Below are 16,140 nucleotides of genomic sequence, written 5' to 3'. Positions count from 1 at the left end.
TACCTGAGTGACCGCTGTGCTACGATCATTTCATTCGACTGTCTGTCTGTTCATCTCTGAAAAGCTCTCTCTCTCTCACCCTTAGTGAATCTTATACAGATTTGTAATCCTCTCTCTCTCTCTCTTGGTCTCTCTCCCCCCTGTCTCTCTCTCTGTCAGCCTCTTTCTCTCTCTCTGTCAGTCTCTCTCTCCGAGGCTCTCTCTCTCTCTCTCTCTCTCTCTCTGTCTCAGTCTCTCTGTCTTCGTCTCTCTCTCTCTGTCTCTCTCTCTCTTGGTCAATCTCTTTCTCTCTCAGTCTCTCAGTCTCTCTCTCTCTCTCTCTCTCTCTCTCTCTCTCTCTCTCTCTCCGCTCTCGGCCAGTCTCTTTCTCTCTCTCATTCAAGTTGAAAGAGTAACAGTCTCCCTTTTCTACTGATCCTCAAAAGTGTGTTCATGATAAAATAGTATAAGGATGTACCTCATCAGTTTTTGATTTTACCACGTGCAATAACAAACAAGATGAGCATGCATGACCCAAAGGGTTACTCACAGCGTGGACAGGTAATGCAGCCGGTCAAAGGAACCCTTCATGATGCAGCGGATCTGGTTGTCGTACAGTGATCTGCAACAGCCACACCATAACATACACAATCACAACAGTGTGTCCACATTTCATAATGGTTCGATCAACTTGCAAAGTCCGCAAATGCTCCAGGTGGAAAAAATAAACAAGTCAATCAATCAATATCAATATGAGGCTTATATCGCGCGTATTCCGTGGGTACAGTTCTAAGCGCAGGGATTTTTTTATTTTTTAAAATTTTTTTTATGCAATTTATATCGCGCACATATTCAAGGCGCAGGGATTTATTTATGCCGTGTGAGATGGAATTTTTTTTTACACAATACATCACGCATTCACATCGGCCAGCAGATCGCAGCCATTTCGGCGCATATCCTACTTTTCACGGCCTATTATTCCAAGTCACACGGGTATTTTGGTGGACATTTTTATCTATGCCTATACAATTTTGCCAGGAAAGACCCTTTTGTCAATCGTGGGATCTTTAACGTGCACACCCCAATGTAGTGTACATGAAGGGACCTCGGTTTTTCGTCTCATCCGAAAGACTAGCACTTGAACCCACCACCTAGGTTAGGAAAGGGGGGAGAAAATTGCTAACGCCCTGACCCAGGGTCGAACTCGCAACCTCTCGTTTCCGAGCGCAAGTGCGTTACCACTCGACCACCCAATCCACAAGTCGCGTAAGGTGAAAATACAACATTTAGTCAAGCTCAGTCGAACTCACAGAATGAAACTGAACGCAAAGCATTTTTTCCGCAAGACCGCACACCCGTAGCATCGTCTGTCCACCGCTCGTGGCAAAGGCAGTGAAATTAACAATACAGAAAAGCGCGGTAGCGGTTGCGCTGAGTAGGATAGCCCGCTTTTCTATATCTCTATTCTTTTTAACTCTCTGAACGTGTTTTTAATCCAAACATATCATATCTATATGTTTTTGGAATCAGGAACCCACAAGGAATAAGAGGAAATTGTTTTTAAATCGATTTCGGTACTTTAATTTTAATCATAATTTTTATATTCTTAATTTTTAGAGCTTGTTTTTAATCCGAATATAACATAATTATATATTTTTTTAATCAGAAAATGATGAAGAATAAGATGAACGTAAATTTGGATCGTTTTATAAAAATAATATTTTTTTTACATTTTTCAGATTTTTAATGACCAAAGTCATTAATCAAATTTTAAGCCACCAAGCTGAAATGCAATACCGAAGTCCGGCCTTCGTCGAAGATTGCTTGGCCAAAATTTCAATCAATTTGATTGAAAAATGAGGGTGTGACAGTGCCGCCTCAACTTTTACAAAAAGCCGGATATGACGTCATCAAAAGAATGTACGGGGATATCATTCCCAGGAACTCTCATGTAAAATTTCATAAAGATCGGTCCAGTAGTTTGGTCTGAATCGCTCTACACACACACACGCACAGACAGACAGACACACACACACACACACATACACCACGACCCTCGTCTCGATTCCCCCTCTATGTTAAAACATTTAGTCAAAACTTGACTAAATGTAAAAAATAAATCTTATATGGAATATGTGTATATCTTTTTCATTGCATTTGATTCATCACTAAACACATTCACACACCCACACACACCCACACACACACATGCACTGGCATGCACGCACGCACGCACGCACGCTTGCACGCATGCACACACACACACACACACACACACACACACACACACACACACACACACACACACACACACACACACACAAACAACTACACACAAAACAACAATCATGGCAAAGCTAAAATAATTGCTACTGGAAACCTCTCACTTAAAGAGCTATGACACCAATTAAAGCAATCAAGATGGTTGACTGACTCCAAATTCTAAAGTGAAATGTCTGTTAAATATGTATGTCAATATAACACTTACCTCGACAGTACTATTCTTGCACATTATCTATTATAGGCCGAAAAAATTGGACAAAACGCTGAGTGGGTACAATTATCTCCCATAACCATGCGCCACCGTGGATCCCAAGCACTGTCCGAGTGCTTCCCCCTTACAGGATGTAGGTGGCGCGTCCTCTTTCTTTTTTCGCGCGTGTCAGACCGGCTGTGTTTCTGCTACGCTCCCGGATTATTTTGGACTAAGAGGCTCCTTTTCTGTGTGGACTATCACCTGTTGGATTATTGTGTGTTATTCCACTTCTGGCTTGAGGCTACGTTGTGTTTCCTTCAACTTGTGCCTCCGTTTTTGTGTGGCGGACTCGGCGTGCCTCCCGTCCTACTTCGTGGTGACCGGTCGTCTGCTTCTCGTTTCGCCGCATTCACTTGAGTATTGACCTAAATTTTCTTTGAATTTTGTTAATTCTCGGTCTTTAAGGGTACGTACAGGGCGAGGTAGGATGTCTCGTCCTGTTTTGGGCTCTGGTTCTACGGAACCAGAGTCTGCCGGGGGCAACCCTTCTCCGGGCGCCCAGCGTCATGTTTTACGCACGGAGAAGGGGATCTTTCGGCGCTCCGACTCTCCCTCCCCAAACGCTTTGCGTTTGCGGCGAGGGAGGGCGGAGAAAGCCTGTTTGAGCAAGCTCAATGCGAGCTTGCTCAAACAGGCTGGGCTTGAGCCTGAGACTTCGGGCGGGGCTGCGCCGTCGAAGGTTCGGGGAAGGTCGAGGGGAAAGAAAAAGCTTCTTTCTCCTTCTCCTTCAGTGGAACAGGCTTCCCCCCCTTCGACGCCGTTGTCCGGCCCTCAGTCTCAGGCTTCAGCTCCTCCCGGTTTCAAGCCTGGGGGGAAGGTTTCCTTCTCCCCCCTGGCTCGAATCCGGGGGCAGGTCGATTTCCAACCCTCTTTGGGGGTTGGTGAATCCGATCTAGGGGCTACTGGAGAGACTCAGGTTTTGACAGCCAACGGCCATACCACGTTGAAAACACCGGTTCTCGTCCGACCACCGAAGTTAAGCAACGTCGGGCCCGGTTAGTACTTGGATGGGTGACCGCCTGGGAACACCGGGTGCAGTTGGCATTAAAATCTTCCTTTTCCGGTGCCTCTCCTGTGCCCTCCTCGGTTTCCACCGCTGTGGAAGCCAGGAGGGACACGGGTCCTCCTCTGAACTCCCTCGCTGGGTCGTCTGCTGCTGTTTTGACAGTAGTTTCGGCCTCCTGGGGGGGGAGATCGGAGGAGATGACGGGGTCTCTGAATTCCCTCCCCGCTGGGGTTGGGATGCGAATTGACCCCGTTCAGGGCGGTCCTGTGGGGGCAGGGGTTTCAGGCTTCGTGCCTACGACCACTGCTACTACGGTTCCCTCTGACGTCCGTGTGACTGGTGGCTGTCCCTCTTGAAACGCTCCGGCCGACTAGTTACTGGACGTGGAGGTGTTCGACAGAACGTGGTACTTCTGTCGAATGGTCAGGGCGACGGGAACATTGTTTCTGTTGCTCAGACCGACACCTCCGACCGGACCGTCTTGACCCCACGCCATTCCTTAGCGTCTGGTGTTCGGGTGACGGATGGTCCGGACCAAGGGTCCGGAACGTTCCAGGCTTACGGGTCGGGATCGAACCGGACCCACGGGTCCCGACTGGACTTGACCTCCGGGTTTGGTCCGGACGGGACCCATGGTACGGGACCGTACCGGACCTTAGGGTCCGGTGCGGGACAGTACCTCTGGCCCTTGCCGGACCCCCCGGACCTACGGGTCCGGATGGTACGGTACGGGACCAGTGGTTCGGTCGGGACCGGACCACCCGACCACCTCTGTTGGTCTGGGTGGTCTGGCACCGAACCGGAACACACCGGACCTACGGGTCCGGAGGGTACGGTACCGGACCAGTGGTCCGGTCGGGACCGGACCACTCGACCACCTCTGTTGGTCCGGGTGGTCTGGCACCGAACCGGACCATGCCGGACCTACGGGTCCGGATGGTACGGTATGTCCACGTCCGGACCGAGCCACCCGAACACTTCTGTGGGTACGGATGGTTCGGTACCGAACGGGACCTCCGGATGGTACGGGACCGGACCGAATCTACGGGTTCGGATGGTCCGGTACCGGACCACCCGACCACCTCTGTTGGTCCGGATGGTCTGTCACCGAACCGGACCATACCGGGCCACCGGACCTACGGGTCCGGATGGTACGGTAGGTCCACGTCCGGACCGAACACTTCAGTGGGTACGGATGGTTCGGTGCCGTACGGGACCTCCGGATGGTATGGGACCGGACCACAGGACCGGAACACCGGACCACCCTACCGGATCGGTCCGGACCACCCGACCACCTCTGTTGGTCCGGATGGTCTGGCACCGAACCGGACCTACGGGTCCGGATGGTACGGTATGTCCACGTCCGGACCGAGCCACCCGAACACTTCTGTGGGTACGGGTGGTTCGGTGCCGAACGGGACCTCCGGATGGTGCGGGACCGGACCGGACCTACGGGTCCGGATGGTCCGGTGCTGGACCGGTGGTCCGGTCCGGACCGGACCACCCGACCACCTCTGTTGGTCCGGATGGTCTGGCACCGAACCGGACCATACCGGACTTACGGGTCCGGATGGTACGGTGTGTCCACGTCCGGACCGAGCCACCCGAACACTTCTGTGGGTACGGATGGTTCGGTACCGAACGGGACCTCCGGATGGTACGGGACCGGACCGGAACACCGGACCGGACCACCCTACCGGACCGGTCCGGACCACCCGACCACCTCTGTTGGTCCGTATGGTCTGGCACCGAACCGGACCTACGGGTCCGGATGGTACGGTACGTCCACGCCCGGACCGAACCACCCGAACACTTCTGTGCGTACGGATGGTTCGGTGCCGAACAGGACCTCCGGATGGTACCGGACCTACGGGTCCGGACCTACGGGTCCGGATGGTCCGGTGCGGGACCACCCGACCACCTCTGTTGGTCTGGATGGTCTGGCACCGAACCGGACCATACCGGACCACCGGACCTACGGGTCCGGATGGTACGGTATGTCCACGTCCGGACCTAACCACCCGAACACTTCTGTGGGTACGATGGTTCGGTGCTGAACGGGACCTCCGGATGGTACGGCACCGGACCGGACCACCCTACCGGACCGGATCGGCACCCCCGACCGGACCGGACCATTTCTTTTCTGATCAGACCCGATGGGTTCCTGTTCAGTCTATAAATGGCGGGGGTTCGTTGGCTGGGCTGACCCAACAGTCGCAGGGTTGTTGTTTTTCTCCCCCTTCGGCTGCTGGAGACGTTTCGTCTTTGGGGCAGGGGTCTTCGCGGCCTCTTGCTTCTGTGGGCGTTTCTTCACAGCCTGCTTCATCGCTTTCGGCTCTTCCCCCTCAAGCTCCCTACACTCCTGCTTTTGAGGAGTTGTCGGGAAGTGAAGAGGAGAGTGAGTCGGAGGACGATAGGGAGGAGGATCAGGGTCGCCCTGAGGTTAACACTGAACCTCTACCCTTGCCGGTTTCTGATGGAACTTCCGAAGCTATGCTTCGTACTTTCCAACAGTACATGACAGACATCACGCGGCGTCTTGACGTCACGGATGCCTCTCTTAAGCGTCTGTCGTCTAGTGTTGACACACAGGACGTGGACCCGGGGTCTGAGGACGAGAGGCAGGAGGCTCGTCCTCGCACAGCTAGAAGGACGTTTGAACAGTTTCAGGACGTCCTTCCCTGAGACGCCCTCTCGTCCTTTGAGTCCGCTTCGGCCCGGGCGCGGGAGGCTCACGCCGCGTCTGCCGGCGGCTCGTTTTATGAACGATCCGGCCGCCGGCAATTCGCGTTCCACCCTAGTCTAAGTGCCACGGTGGAAGCGGCAGCACATCGCCTGAGGAGTACAGATTCACGTGCAAACGCGACCTATGTTCCTCGGGAGGACGCGGGTTCAGTGCCATGCTTTCCTTCGGGAGGCGCACCTCCACTGTTTCCTCGTGTCCAATCTGTTTCGTCCCTCCCTTTTCCCTTTGACTCTCGAACTCTCCCTTTCCAGACTTCGAGTGTTTAGGGTGGGGCTGACGGTGATGTGTTCGTTGGGGAGGTGCCTTCGGTCAAGAAGGTGGAACTGAGCTCTGCTTCGTTCCACAATCTTGAGGCCACCGTTTCTTCCACAGTCGAGGCCCAATCACAGGCCTTGACATGGATGAGCACGCTGTCCACACTGTTGGACCCTCCCGATCGGGCAGAGTCCGATTCCACTCGGGTCCTTGACACGGTTCGAGTGGATCGGGCTTTGCATGCCGTGCGATCGTGCGTGACGTCTGCGGCAGAATTGGCCATTGGAACACGGGTCCACTTTATTGGCCCTGTTCCGTGATCATTTTCTGCCTACTTCTATAGTGCCTCCGGATATGAGGAAGAGTCTGAGGAACACGTTTCCTCAGCCTTCTTCCCTCTTTCATCCGGACACTGTTCGTTCTGTGGTGGAGTCCACACGCCAGAGGAACACTGATTCTCTGATGGTTGGCCTCGCTGCTTCGGCGACGGCGGCGGGGAGTAAGAGAAGTGCTACAGTCACCTCCAGCTCCCAGCCTCAGAAGAAGAAGAAGAAGCCAGTTTCACTGCCTCCTTCTTCCTCCTCTTAGGCGCCTGTTGCGTTCCCAAGCAAGACGAAGGGTGCTCAGACAGGTAAGGGGAAGCAGCACCACCAGGGGGGGTGGTCGCAAGCCTGCGCCTGCCCGCCAGCAGAATTTTCAGTGAGTCCCGGCCCTACGTTGACGCCCCCTCAAGTTGCCCCTCTTTCGTCCGTCGGTTCCCTTTTTTCGGGCCCGCGGCATGTGGGGCAGACTGGTCTCCAACCAGTTTTTCTTGAGGGTGGTGTGGTCGGGGTTTTCTCTACCGCTGTCGTCACAACCTCCATTGTCCGCTCTACCTTGGACGTTCCCCCCTCCTCGAGAGCCTGCCAGATGGCAGGCTCTTCAGGACGAGGTGAACTCGTTGGTCGAGAAGAAGGCGGTCTACCCCCTTTCTCAGCCTTCTCTGGGGTTCTGCTCCCGCCTGTTCACCGTCCCCAAAAAGGACGGCCGGTTCAGGCCGGTGTTGGACCTCTCCACCTTGAACTTGTACCTTCACAGGTGCAAGTTCAAGATGGAAACCCCTTCGTCGGTCCGGTTGGCCATCCGGCCAAACGATTGGGCCATGTCTGGGACCTCCAGGATGCTTACTTCCACATCCTGGTGGCCCCGGGGTACCGACATCTGCTCTGGTTCGTTTGGGAGGGCACGGTGTTCGAGTTTCGGGCCCTCCCATTCGGCCTGTCCTTGGCCCCTCTGATTTTCAACGGGGACAACAACACCACATGCTTAGCTTACCTTCGCCACCAGGGGGGCACCAATTCTCGGTCCCTCTCCCTGTTGGCGGAGGAGATTCTGCTCTGGTGCCAGACCAATCAGGTCCGGATGTCAGTCCAGTTCGTTCCGGGGAAACTGAACGCCCTGGCCGACATTCTCAGTCGGGGCGATCAGGTTCTCTCCACAGAATGGACCATCGCTCACAACGTTCTACAGCGTCTGTGGGCAAGGTGGGACCGTCCTCTGATCGATCTGTTCGTAACTCGATTCAGCGCTCGGCTTCCCAGGTACGTCAGCCCCTTTCGAGACATGAATGCGTTCCACTTGGACGCATTCACTCTCTTGTGGAGGCTCCTCGATGCTTACGCCTATCCCCCGACATCTCTGATTCCGAGGGTGCTGGCAAAATATCTGCAGGAACGACCAAGACTGATTTTGGTCGCGCCTTACTGGCCAACAGCTCCGTGGTTTCCAGATCTTCGCGGTCTCACCCACGTAGACCCTCTACCTCTGGATCTGGACGGGGGAGGTCTGCTCCAGCCTCGATCATGCCTCCCTCATCCACGTCCAGAGAGTCTGTGCTTGACCGCATGGCTCTTGTGCGCTCCAAACTGCTTGCACTAGGATTGCACAAGAGTTCAGTAGAGTTTTCCTTGAACGCTAAGAGGCGATCAACTAATCAGCTCTACGACTTACGCTGGAGAGCTTGGGCCACCTTCGCCTTGTCCAAGGGGATAAAGCCGCTTTATCCCTCAACACAGGACTTGGCCAACTTCCTGGTGGAAGTGTATCAAAAGAAGAGTCTTTCTTCTAAGACTCTTCTTGGATACAGATCTGCCATCGCTTCCACGATTGCGGCCGCTACTGGTCGCAGAACTGAACACTTGATCAGGTCCTCCCTCATCGCTAATGTCCTTTCGGGTATTAGCAATGCAGCGGTGTCTAAACCTCGGGTTTCATTTCCCAAGGGGGATGTCTTTCTGGTCCTCAAACTCCTGCGTAGCAATGAGTTTGAACCCCTGGCAGGCATCAGTATCAAGTTGCTGATTTTTAAGACTAATTGTTCCTCATCGCTTTAGCCACTTGCCGTAGACTCAGTGGTATTCAAGCTTTGAGTGGCCTGGACTTTGACATTGAGTTCACCACACAGCAGTGGTTGCTAGCATGGTCACGTCAGTCTAAGGTATGTTTCTTGGGTATATTTTCTTTTACGGTAGTACTGTTCGAAAATTGCCTGGGTATCTTAATCCTTGGATTTAAGTGATTTTGATTAAGGAGTTTAATACTCTACATATCACCCTCACACCACTCTGGTATTCTGTGCAAGAATAGTACTGTCGAGGTAAGTGTTATATTGACTGTAAGGCTTCTTTTTAAGCCTACTGTCTATATGATACTTACCGAGACAGTACTATTAGAGTTTCCCTCCCGCCTCCCCTCTTGATATGTTATGGGCTTTTTGAGGGTCTGCAGCTCATAAAGAAAGAGGACGCGCCACCTACATCCTGTAAGGGGGAAGCACTCGGACAGTGCTTGGGATCCACGGTGGCGCATGGTTATGGGAGATAATTGTACCCACTCAGCGTTTTGTCCAATTTTTTCGGCCTATAATAGATAATGTGCAAGAATAGTACTGTCTCGGTAAGTATCATATAGACAGTAGGCTTAAAAAGAAGCCTTACAGTTAGAATGTCAACTATCTATTCCTTCGGTGATCTTTTTTTCCCTGGGCGGTTTCTAAGTTGTGCATATGCTGGTATCCTATCTACTTAACCGCAGTCAGAACCACGTCAGTTGAGCACTCACAGAAGTCGTAGCCTCGGCGTCTCGGAAAAGGTCGCGTTGTTGATGCAGGTGATCTTGTTACCGCGAAGCATTCTGAAAACAATGAACACTCACAGTATTAGCCAACAGCATACCTCTCTCCCCTTCATTCAAAGACTGATGTACGCACGAAGGGGCAGATAAAAGCTGTAACCCCCCCCCCCCCCCCCCCCCCTCCCTTAACCTCTTGCGACCGAGCAATAATATCAAAGGTTGTCACTGTATCAAAACGCAGATCTCTGAGACAACACTGGCTCCTCAGTTTTTCCACTCTTTGAGTTTTGGTGAAGGAAGAGACTAAGAGAACGGAGAGGGGGGGAGGCAAACAGAGACAGCAAGACACACAGCTCGGACAGAAAGAGGCACCGGGCAGGCAGGCCGACAAAAAAAAACAAACAAAAAAAACAAGTCGCGTGAGGCGAAATTACTACATTTAGTCAAGCTGTGGAACTCACAGAATGAAACTGAACGCACTGCATTTTTTCACAATGACCGTAGTCTGCCGCTAGTGCAAAAGGCAGTGAAAGTGACGAGCCTGTTTGGCGTGGTAGCGGTTGCGCTGTGCTGCATAGCACGCTTTACTGTACCTCTCTTCTTTTTAACTTTGTGAGCGTGTTTTTAATCCAAACATATCATATCTATATGTTTTTGGAATCAGGAACCAACAAGGAATAAGATGAAATAGTTTTTAAAACAATTTCGGAAATTTAATTTTAATCATAATCTTTATATTTTTAATTTTCAGAGCTTGTTTTTGATCCGAATATAACATATTTATATTTTTTGGAATCAGAACATGATAAAGAATAAAATAAAAGTAATTTTGGATCATTTTATAAAAAAATAATGTTAATTACAATTTTCAGATTTTTAATGACCAAAGAAATTAATTAATTTTTAAGCCTCTATGCTGAAATGCAATACCGAAGCCCGGCCTTCGCCGAAGATTGTTTGGCCAAAATTTCAATCAATTTGATTGAAAAATGAAGGTGTGACAGTGCCGCCTCAACTTTTACAAAAAGCCGGATAAATTATGACGTCATAAAAGACATTTATCAAAAAAAAGGAAAAAAACGTCTGGGGATATCATACCCAGGAACTCTCATGTAAAATGTCATAAAGATCGGTCCAGTAGTTTACTCTGAATCGCTCTACACACACACACACGCACAGACAGACAGACAGACAGACAGACACACACACACATACACCACGACCCTCGTCCCGATTCCCCCTATATGTTAAAACATTTAGTCAAAACTTGACTAAATGTAAAAAAAGAGAGAGAGAGAGAGAGAGAGAGAGAGAGAGAGAGAGAGAGAGAGAGAGAGAGAGAGAGAGAGAGAGAGAGAGAGAGAGAGAGAGAGAGAGACCCGAGAGAGAGAGAGAGAGAGAGAGAGAGAGAGAGAGAGAGAGAGAGAGAGAGAGAGAGAGAAAGAGAGCTGTTGTCCCAAGCGAAAGGCACTCACAAAGACTTGGCGTTGCTTAGTCCCTGGAACACTTTCCCCGTCAGCTGTGACAGCGCGTTGTTGGACAGTTGTCTAAAACAAAACACAAGTCACGTGTCAGTAAACATCGAGAGTTCTCGCCTTCACAGAAATAAAACAAATAGCTAAAATAAAATTAAAGCAACTAAACTAACAACAAAAACCATGCAAAACATTAATAACTGGGCACAAAACCTACCCCCTTCTCCCTCCCTGTTTACATTTACTTTGCCCTGCACCCCCTACCACCCCATCTCCCTCTTTCTGTCCCTGCATTTCTCCATAAAATAACAACAGTTTTCAGCGCAGTTTAGTCGACCGATTTTCAATTAAAAAAATTAATTAAAAAAAATATTAACCGAAAAAAATAAACCCTCCCCGCTTCTCCCTCTCTGTTTTTATTCACTCTGCCCTGCACCCCCCCCCCCCCCCCCCTGCAATTCCCGCCCCCCACCCCCTTCGTTCTTTCTCTGCATTAATATCAACCTGCATCCCCCACACCAGCCTCTCCCTCACCACCATCAAACCACCAAGACCCCCCACAAAAAACACACAACGATGTGAAACATCCCAAACGCTTCTTTGCCTACGATTAAACGTTCACCTCTATGAAACTCGATCACTTTATTTTATTGCAAAACATTCTGAGGGGCAGGCTGCATTTCACTGCGAGACAGATATATGTCAGTTAAAAAGACGCCAGGTATCTAAACGGCCATGTTGAACTTACAGGTCCGTCAGTTTATCTGCTCCTTCAAAAGCGCCATCTTCAATCTCGTGGATTTCGTTCTCGCTCAGATCTCTGTAAAATAAACATAACCGTCACATTCCTGTCAGTTTATATCATGAGTCATGAGGTTGAATTTCTGTGCTGCAAAAATAAGTTTAGTTTGGAAAATAAATGTTGCCAAAAAGAAGAGAAATCCGAACCCCCCTCCGACCCCCCCTCCCCCCCCCCCCCCCCTACTGTATTGTGCACATGAAAACATATGACAATGTATAGCCTAACTGTAAGTGTGTGTGTGAGAGAGAGAGAGAGAGAGAGAGAGAGAGAGAGAGAGAGAGAGAGATGATGATAATGCATGCGCATACATTTGCATAACAATGCAGCAGCAAAAAAAGTCATTCACAAATCACAAGAGAGGTAATTCTGGACTGACGGTTGTGCTCTCTCTCTCTCTCTCTCTCTCTCTCTCTCTCTCTCTCTCACACACACACACATAAACACACACACATTAACACACATATAAACACACACACACACACATAAACACACACACACACACACGACATCCTGCATCAAAGCTATCAAGTTTATTATTCTCTCTGAATGAAACGGGACCTCGTTCTACCCATCAAAACCGTGACAGATGACATCACACTTCCTGCTGGAACCAGACGACACTTTCTCCATCAAAAGAATCCCTGCAGTCATTTGCATATTTACACCTAATGACAAATGACCGTGGCGGAATAATGGAGAGGAAAGACATCTAAATGTCTTCGGAAACGATTCACGGTGCACTGACTCGAATCGCGGGTTTGGATTTGAAATAAGCTCGATCTGTACCTGGTGTATGGAGAAGTGTAACTGACGAAGTCGGTCAGGGATCCTGATCGAGCCCTGTGTTGTTGGCGTGTTGCATGGTGTTAAGTCGGAATCCAGCATCTCCGTTGCGACAAAGTGTTATGCCATATAAAGGTACATTCCTTCCCTTGTAAGGGATTCGGCATACCATCACACATCTCACAAGGTTTCTTTTTAAACGGTAAGCCTATGAGGCCATCTTATCCCTCCAATTGAACTCATACTAACATTCAACAGCCCGGATGATTCCAGTGCAGAGTGAGTTTTTTTATGAATTAATTTCTAAAACAAAAACACTGGTATCAATCTGGGAAATTATTTCTTTAAAAATTCCAACTGCACAGGAAACAGTAAGGATATTGATTTTCCGTATGTGTCCAATGTGATGGATGGTCTTCTCCCGTGTAAAAGCCTGGGCAGATCTGATAGTGAGCGGAACGGGTTTCACGGGAAGGGCTGCCTTTTACTGTCATCAGATCTGATAGTGAGCAGAAGGGGTTTCACGGGAAGGACTGCCTTTTACTGTCATCAGATCTGATAGTGAGCAGAACGGGTTTCACGGGAAGGACTGCCTTTTACTGTCATCAGATCTGATAGTGAGCAGAACGGGTTTCACGGGAAGGACTGCCTTTTACTGTCATCAGATCTGATAGTGAGCAGAACGGGTTTCACGGGAAGGACTGCCTTTTACTGTCATCAGATCTGATAGTGAGCAGAACGGGTTTCACGGGAAGGACTGCCTTTTACTGTCATCAGATCTGATAGTGAGCAGAACGGGTTTGACGGGAAGGACTGCCTTTTACTGTCATCAGATCTGATAGTGAGCAGAACGGGTTTCACGGGAAGGACTGCCTTTTACTGTCATCAGATCTGATAGTGAGCAGAACGGGTTTGACGGGAAGGACTGCCTTTTACTGTCATCAGATCTGATAGTGAGCAGAACTGGTTTCACGGGAAGGACTGCCTTTTACTGTCATCAGATCTGATAGTGAGCGGAACGGGTTTCGCGGTAAGGACTGCCTTTTACTGTCATCAGATCTGATAGTGAGCAGAACGGGTTTCACGGGAAGGACTGCCTTTTACTGTCATCAGATCTGATAGTGAGCAGAACGGGTTTCACGGGAAGGACTGCCTTTTACTGTCATCAGATCTGATAGTGAGCAGAACGGGTTTCACGGGAAGGACTGCCTTTTACTGTCATCAGATCTGATAGTGAGCAGAACGGGTTTCACGGGAAGGCCTGCCTTTTACTGTCATCAGATCTGATAGTGAGCAGAACGGGTTTCACGGGAAGGCCTGTCTTTTACTGTCATCAGATCTGATAGTGAGCGGAACGGGTTTCACGGGAAGGCCTGCCTTTTACTGTCATCAGATCTGATAGTGAGCAGAACGGGTTTCACGGGAAGGACTGCCTTTTACTGTCATCAGATCTGAGTCACGTGAAAACAGCTTTCTTGAATCTAGCCTCGGACATGTTACCCGTGAAACATTTCACAAGCAGGCACCATACATCATTTTTCTTCTGCCACTGAGAATTCATTTGTAATGTGGAGGAGCATGTCTCAGCTGTGTGGAGACTTTTTAATGATATACGATACCAATACATGCACAGCCTAGCGGTAACTAGTCTTACGAGAAAGTTTCTCCTGCTGATATGAGGAAAGAGACAACCTTCGTTCTCAAAGAGGTTCTTTGCCGGTATCTGAGAGACGTGCAGAAGAAGAGACAGAATGTTTACGCGATGCCATTGTTCGCATTATTAGCATTATGGCGTCTATTCGCGTTTGACGTCAGAGGTTTTCCTTTAGAAGAGGGGGGTCAAAGAGAGAGTGACGTCAGTCTTGGTTTGTTTTATCAGTGTCGTTTGTCTTTAACACTGTGACACGCAAATGCTCCTTTCCCGGCCGTGAAGACGTCAAACTTAACTCCAAATAAGTAAAATGATGAAATTCAGATCTAACGTCCTTTGTGACGGCAGGGGCCAGCCAATATGGGATACATGTTTTGTTGATACGCTTTCGAATAGACATGATAATTCGAAACATTTTCCCTTCCGCTCCTTATCTGAAGTACCTCTGACGGCACAACGCCTGTAGGAGGCTACTGTACAGACACACGACAGGCACACCGAGCCGCAACACGACCGTCCGACAAGGACACTTTTCGGCAGAGCAGTGAAAGTCGGGGCTGCTCGCGAAAGTTGCAGCTTGTTTGACAAACCCGAGCTACACCGTGACCCACAGAGCGCCACTCTCCTGACACGGAGGCGAGAAAGCTCCTGTCAACATGGCTGCGGTCTGCAGAGGTTGGCGGCCTTTTCTTCATGCTGGTTGCCCGTTGCATAACTCATTTCACCGCCTGCTTCTCGCTTGTTCGCCCATTTTGACGCCCCAAGTGGTCGGGCTTCCGAAAGGCGGTCTGGGATTCACGACTTCACGAGGTTTTTCAGTGTGGAGAACATTTTGCTGTAGTGTAATTCCGACGTAACGCAGTCGTTGCTGTTGCCACATCTCATATCAGAAGTTCGTAACGTGTCGGATCTTTTTAGTCATGCTTGTGTTCGTGTAACATTTGGTAATCACCTAACATTTTGGTGTAACAGTATTTGCTCTTTGGTATTCTGAGCGGCGTGAACTGCTGTTCACCCGGCGTCAATGGCCGCCTAGACCACGTCTAACCACTATTGTTCAGCCGGGAGTCCGAGAAATCCTCAACGTTGAGTTTTTCGTCTATGCACGGACGGTTTAACATTCCTCATTACTAAGACTCTTCTGATTACTCAGGTGAGTTGAAAATGAAAAGCTTCTGTGGCTTCATCCTCTGACAACACTTTGTTAAAAACACAATGGTCTGACGGGCCAACGGAAGTGGGGAAAACCCAATCTTTAAAGTGGTTGAAAACTGGGAGATTTCTGATCCGCACACGCACGCGCATGGCTACGACCACTTTGCCAAAACTCTTTATTTTCAACATTATTCCCCTCTTTCATCCCTCTCAACTTTTTTCCCGCTTTATTTCTCTCCAGAATAGCCCGCCCCTCAGTCTCCACACCTCCCCGGGCCCTCCTCAGTCGCCGCCGTCTAGACGTAGGGATACGTTGACCTCGGCCAAAAGGCGTTGCCGGAAGGGCAGCGGCATAATACCTTACAGGTATTCCTTTGTTCCTAATGGTCCTAATGCTTCATCAGCACGACGCCCGGAACCATGTTCATAGGGCCACGTGCGATGAAAGCGGCGCTGCCTGTTTGCCCATCTCCCTCAAATGGCGAACGGTAAATGCCCGCAGCTTGTCGCATGTTCCAGGGCTCAGCGGCGACCATGAAAGTGCCATAAAGGCAAGAAGTAAAAGAAGAAGGAAAGCAGGAGGAGAAAGAAAATGAGAAGGACGAGGGAACAACCGGAAGAGAAGCCAGAGTCTGGGGAGA

General features: G+C 50.0%; 1 protein-coding gene and 1 non-coding gene across 3 annotated transcripts in view; one reads left to right on the top strand and one right to left on the bottom strand.

Annotated features, from left to right (window-relative positions):
• LOC138982821 (protein slit-like) overlaps positions 1–16,140 on the bottom strand; it is a gene marked incomplete in the record, with an annotated part of 197,303 nt that overhangs the window by 21,556 nt on the left and 159,607 nt on the right. For both annotated transcript variants that reach the window (XM_070356174.1, XM_070356173.1), the window contains 4 exon segments: positions 530–601; positions 9,622–9,693; positions 11,109–11,180; positions 11,857–11,928. In XM_070356174.1, the coding sequence (XP_070212275.1) occupies positions 530–601; positions 9,622–9,693; positions 11,109–11,180; positions 11,857–11,928 (288 nt within the window).
• Positions 3,441–3,559, top strand: LOC138983411 (5S ribosomal RNA). The gene has a single exon (XR_011461147.1). It is a non-coding gene; the product is annotated as a 5S ribosomal RNA (ribosomal RNA).

Source organism: Littorina saxatilis, linkage group LG12, assembly GCF_037325665.1.
Source record: "Littorina saxatilis isolate snail1 linkage group LG12, US_GU_Lsax_2.0, whole genome shotgun sequence".
NCBI classification, from domain to species: Eukaryota; Metazoa; Mollusca; class Gastropoda; order Littorinimorpha; family Littorinidae; genus Littorina; species Littorina saxatilis.
Note: the sequence above shows the minus strand (reverse complement) of the source record. Positions and strands in the feature narration are given on the sequence as shown.